This window comes from Antrostomus carolinensis, unplaced genomic scaffold (assembly GCF_000700745.2).
Source record: "Antrostomus carolinensis isolate BGI_N321 unplaced genomic scaffold, ASM70074v2 scaffold52908, whole genome shotgun sequence".
NCBI classification, from domain to species: Eukaryota; Metazoa; Chordata; class Aves; order Caprimulgiformes; family Caprimulgidae; genus Antrostomus; species Antrostomus carolinensis.
Genome location: NW_010333333.1, coordinates 7,265 through 13,263, shown reverse-complemented (window position 1 = coordinate 13,263; position 5,999 = coordinate 7,265). Strand labels below are relative to the sequence as shown.

At 49.0% G+C, this 5,999-nt stretch overlaps 1 protein-coding gene across 1 annotated transcript in view; it reads left to right on the top strand.

Annotated features, from left to right (window-relative positions):
- LAT2 (linker for activation of T cells family member 2) overlaps positions 1-2,943 on the top strand; it is a 9,244-nt gene extending 6,301 nt beyond the window's left edge. Inside the window, exons 7-10 of the mRNA XM_029086447.1 lie at positions 539-604; positions 1,430-1,498; positions 2,258-2,342; positions 2,862-2,943. Of these exons, the coding sequence (XP_028942280.1) occupies positions 539-604; positions 1,430-1,498; positions 2,258-2,342; positions 2,862-2,943 (302 nt within the window). The remainder of the gene's footprint in view (positions 1-538; positions 605-1,429; positions 1,499-2,257; positions 2,343-2,861) is intronic.
- Positions 2,944-5,999: the final 3,056 nt, after the last annotated feature.

Genomic DNA, 5,999 nt, shown 5'->3' with positions numbered 1-5,999 from the left:
CATTCTTCTGTGCTGACTCTATTTAATCAATCTATTTCTCTAAAATGAATTTCAACACATGAATTGTACTTTTTATTTAAGGAGACTGGGGGAGGAAAAAAAGAGATTGGAAAAAAGAGAATAAATACAAGCATCATTGGATGCAGGTTTTGAGGTTAGCAGAACAGGAGCTCGCGTGGTTCAGCTGCTCACAGGACCATCCAGAGAGCTGAAATAACCAGCAACAGAACAAAGAGCTTGGGGGTTTGAAATTCTTTCAAGCAGATTTTGGGTTGAGGTGCTATTAGGTTTTACATGCCCAGTTCCTGCCCAGAAAGTGAGAAACCCAAAAATACATCACAGTCAAAAGCTGAACACTTGCTGGGAAGGAAAAACCCCTCTCAACAACAAGCCAACCTGGGCCAAGACTAACAAGTTTTTTAGCTAACGTGCATTTTGTTGTGGGAAACAGCCCTCTCCTGACTGTGCTGAGGGATCTTCCCAGGTCACCTACCCTTCTTGAAGTCCCTTGTCCCCCTGTCTGTCTTCTCTCCACCAGAGAAAGAGGAGGATTCCCATTCCTATCAAAACGTCATCATTGGAGTGTCTCACAGCTCTGATCTGGGTACGTGTGGTGCTGTTGTGGTTCGTGTGTGTCACACAAAGGTACCTGGAAGCACAGAGAGGGACAGTGACCTGCTCAGTGAGGGAAAACCCAGTGTTTGCAGGCTCAGCTCTTCCTATTGGCTCCGTGCCGGTGGAGCTGGGGTGGAGGGGCTGCCACAGGGACAGAGCAGACCTGGAGCATTTCCTCTTTCTGCCCAAAAATGCACATGGTGATACCTTACCAGCTGAGAGCTCATCTCCAAGCTGATCCCTTTAACTTGGAGGTTTCTGCAGCAATTCAGGAGCTTTGGGGTCTGCATTGCTCCTCTAGGTTTTTAGGGTTGTTACAGCCAAGACTGATCATGATTCTAACCCCCAGCTCAGGTTTCTCACCACATCCAGCCCATGAAGGCTGCAGCCAGTGAGCTGCTGGAGGATGACATTGGACCACAATATCAGCTTAAGGGTTTCCAGCTTCTGTCCTGGGATGTTGCAACCAAAATAGGAAGTCAAGTTGGTTTCCTTCAGCAAATTAACACAATGCTTTCTGCGCTGCTAAAGCCTGCCCTGCTCCTGCCTGGCTTTGCACAGAGCGATTAGAGGAGGCAGGAGCTGCAGGGATCAGCCTGATCCCCATCCATGCCTGCAGATATCCAAGCACGTGGTCAGGGCTGGAAGAGCGATGAGGCAGCATCAGCAGATCTGTGGCAGGACAGCAGCCACCCGGCTGGAAACTCAGCCACGCGCACGGGGCGGTCGGGGTGCGGTGGTAGGAGGGGGTTTCACAAAGGTCCATTTTTAGTCCACTTGCTGTTCAGTATCATCCTGTCCAAACTCTTCTTAGTCACAGATGATGCTGTAGACTATGAGAACAGTGCAGCCATACACGTATGGAACCTGCAGCGAGCAGAAGGTATGTTCTCAGCGATGGGTTGCTGTTTAGAGATGGGGCTCGTGGGCAGAGTGCCTGTCGTGCTGGAACAGGACAGACCACACTGAGGGCAATACAGCCATTGCCCCCATCTTGAGGTTTTGGGGTTTTTTTTCCCCCAGTCACCAAAGACATCGTGCAAATTGCTACACACGCTTGTAACTGAACGCTGCTGTGATGGGACATGGTGTTTCTAGTACTGGAAAGGCCACCATGTAGATGGCCGTGCCTAAATCCTGACCATGGGATGCTACAGAAAAATTCACTCTTCATGTCTTACATCCTCTCACATTTTGAAGGTGCTCTGCTACAAGCTCAGCCTTTTAATCCACTCCAACAAACATGCAGCACACACATCCAGTGGGTCAGCTCACCGAAATTGGGGTGCATATTTCTCAAGCCAACCTTTAAACAGCAGTTTAATCTAATGTGTGGCTTCCTGTGAAGCGTAGCGGGGCGTCTGGCCCGGGAGCAAACTGATTGTCGTTATCCTGTTTGCACACTCTCTAGATTCAATCCAGCTCTGTCTCTTTGGGCTCTGAAAAGCTGTCCACGCTCACAGAGCGTTTGCAAATTCGCTGTGACCATTTTGAAGCCACTTCAAGGAGATCTTGATGCTGTGATCGGAGGTTTCTTAGCACTGAAGGCTGAATACTGGTGGGAGGCTCAACATGTCTATGGTGCGGGTATGTTTTTAGATCGACCCATGTACTGATCGGTGTTTCCCACCCTCCCTCACAGCTCTGCAGACAGAGAGCCTGGATGAGGAGCCCGACTACGTTAACACGGCCCCTGCGTCAAGCCCTGCCCTTCTGTCAAAGCAAAGGTAAGAGGATGCTCTGTAGAGAATGACCTGGGAGTGCTGGTGGGCAGCAGGTTGGCCATGAGCCAGCAGCATGTCTTTGTGGCCAGGAAGGCTTTTGAAAAGGCTTTTTGCTGTGGCAGTGGCTCCGTGGCACTGGGCGCACTAGACTGCTCTCCTGTTTGTACTGGAGAGAGTGGCCACCCCATGCAGAGCTGTGAGAGGAACCATCAGGGCTGATAGATGCCCAAACCCTTCAGCAAAGCTGCTGTAATGACCACACCTGATTTGGTTGAGAGCGATGATCTCTGGGCACAGGGGCTACTGTAAATCCACCCCCCAAAGTGACAAATGATGCTGGGAAGGTAGAGGAGGGAGGAATAGTTGTCCTGAGAAGCACTGGGGATACAGATTTGCTGGGAAAACCTCCAGGTGTAAGCCCTAGCACAATGCTGTTGTGGCTGTACGGGTAAATAGCAGCTCTGTAAGTAAATTAAAGTTGCCAGTGTGGTTTTTGCCATTGTGATGATGCCTCTGTTACAGCCTTTGCGAGCAGAGTAACGCTATAAAACCCTCACGTCCAACCAACACATGCCAGCAGAAGTTCTCCACCAAGGGAGGGTGAACTCAGACACGAGGTCCTGGCACCTCTCTGCCCTCTGCTCTGCTCAGGGATCATCGTCCAGGAGCACGGCTGGGGCTTCTGCTTAGACGTGGACATTTTGTAGTGTAGCTCACTACTTGTGTTTGGAAAGAAAATGTAACAGGCAGCAGAGATAAGAAGTTGAAAACAGGGATTAAAAGTCAGTGGCCTCAATATTTTTTTCCTTTCTTATTTCAAGTATTCTGCGCCAAGTCTGAAGAAGTTCTTTGCTGAGCTGGAGGAGCACACCCAGCAAGCATGTACAGAGGGAGAGGGGAGATTTCAATCCCTTGGTGAAATCTCTTCTCCAAATTGTGCCCAAGATCACCTAGAAGGGGTGCTGCTGAAAGGAAGAAATCCTCTGCTTGAAGTCTTACAAAAGTCCAACTGCAAACCTGCAACTGGAGAAAGCATCTGCCTGGCAGTGACCAAGGGCCAGCCAAGAGCTCTCGTGATCCCATCTCATTTCCCTGCATGTCTACTCAAGGGAGGATGGCCAGTCTGTGCAATGTTTTCTCCTGTCAAGCATGAAATGAATCTTTAAATTGCTGAGCAGTAATGCAGCCAGCTACTTAATTTGCCAGGGTGACTCATGCATGATGGTATTAAGACATAAGGATTATGTTCTGATTTAGTTCCTATGCTCTCCTACAGAGCAGCTTCCTACAAGAGAGGAACTGGCAAGGCAGAGGTTGCTTTTACCACAGCAGTGGTTCTCTGGAGCTAAATGAGATAGCAACCTCTTCACAAAAGCTAAAGACTAAAGAGGATTAAATCCCTGCCTTACCCACAGCTTCTGTACAGATATACACAGTATCTGTCTGGCATTTTCCCTTGTGTTTTGGTATCTGGTTTAGAATGATACAAAGACCCTGCAACAACTGAGAAGGTCAGATCCACAGCTGCCACAGCCTGAGAAGCTGCCCCAGTCTTTCAGTATTGCTGTAGGAACGTCAGCCCTGAAACGTAACCCTTGTCTCCTGAGCCCTGATGCACAGATTTGGCACCGTTGTATCACTTATTTATTAAAATTGAAAAGCCTCCGAAGCAAACGCGGTGGTTTGTTACGGTTTGGTATGATGCAGATGTTGTCTGTGTGGTTGGGCGAGACAGGGATGGGAGCACATGAGGAGACACGGAATAACGTGTGGGATCTTATGGGGAGTAAATGTAGCTCCTTAAAAGCCTTCTTCCTCAAAATCGGTTCAGAAAACTCTGGCTGCAGCCCACATTGACTTTTTCAGGTGGGTAAGAGTGAGCAGAGAAGTGGAGCTAAGGGCAGGCAAGCCGTGGAGCGGGAGAAGGGGATGTCAGGTGCTTCCTGCTGCAAGGGACTTGGCTGTATTTTTAGCAGAATCACCAAGACCATGGGTGGCCATCATTCATGTAGCTGAAACAGCTGGTGGTTTGGAGTGTGGTTTAGGAGAAGATTTACTTATAGCTCCTACAAATGCATTTGTTCCTGTTTCCACAGGACTTTGCCAACAGAAAAGCCAGTGTGCTCCCGGGATGTACACACACACACAGAGCTACAGCCTGGCTTTCTGCTTGCCCCAGCTCCTCCCAGCCCAGCTTCTACTCACACCCACTGGTTTCCTGATGTTTAAATGCTCTGCAAAAGGTGGAGGACAACAATGTCCCAGTGACCCTGGCGCAGACACAGTGACGGCCACAGCCTGTGCTGGCTCTGCACAGGCTCACAGGCAGGGAAGGAAGCAAGGAGATGCCTTCATTACTGCTCAGCTGAGACATTGTCATCCTTGGTGACTCATTCAGCACCTGAAGAAGCTCCCCCTTTCCATGAAGTGCTGCGGACTGTGGATTTTTTGCTGGAGGGGAAGAGTGAGCTCAGTTTCCAGTGATGGGCAGTGATGTTATACACCTACTGGTGATTCATCTCGTAACTGGAGGGAGCCGTTAAGTGATTAGAAGATTAGCAGCAGTAAAAGATCCTTGGCACACAGTAGAATCCAGCTAGAGAGCTCCCAGAAAGCTCTAGCTCTTAGGTAAGTGCATGGCCAAAACATTAAAATACAAGATACACTGCACTCCTCATGAAGCAGGGAGGTGGATTACACCAATTACATTTTCCTGGTACAAGGTTCCTCCATTGCCAAAATCTGAGTTTGAAAGTTGCAGAGCTGAAGCAGGCAGGGCAGGAGCTGGATATGGAGCATCTTCCCTCCTCTTACTGGGAGTCTGAGCAAATCCTCCCCTTGCAGTGCTCCAGAACAGCCAGCTGTAGCGAGGGGTAGATCAGTCCTTAGTTTCTAAAGCTCCTCAAGTGCTTTTCAGCCAGTGATCTCATTACGCTGGAAGATATCCAGGGACTGTTACAGGAACTTCCATCAATGTTATTACAGTCTTGTTCTGAAACACCTTATGGTTTTGTTTTGGTTTTTTTTTTTTTTTTTTTTTTTTTTGTGGTGGGTGATTATGTATGTGTGAGTGTTCACTGAAGTGCTGTCCTTTCAGGACTCATTTTTAGGTGTGCAAGGATTTCTGGTGCTCAACTGAAATTGCCAGATCTGGTATTATCTGAACATAATGCAAGGAGAAATGGCATCTCCCCTGGGCCTGTGTATCTCTTTCCTCACATTAGGTAGGCAGCCAAGTGAGCAATTCACTTCCTGTTTTCAATTTAAGACACATCAGAAAAGTAGTTTTGGCACCACTGGTGTGGCTCTCAAATGGAGCTGGGGAGCCCTAGCCAGCAACCAGAAAGCAGCAGCTCTGCACTCGGAGAGGGTGAGCAACCACCTTTGGTACAACAGGCTCAGGGATGGCCTCTCAGGCTGACACTAGTCCTCTTCTCAGGTGAAGTGTGTATGGTTATGTCCCCCCAGTGCTGCAGAGGATCAGCCCAGAAGAGAGTTGGCTCCAAAGCAGAGCTGAGAAGCAGCTAATGAATAGTCAAGAAGCAAATCACTTAAACCAGGTAGGAACAGGAATTGTGACCCTCCGCGTTCCTCACCCTTCTGCTGGCACCAACACAGCAGACCCAAAGGCAGGCACATCCAGAGGGGTAAGGACCAGCC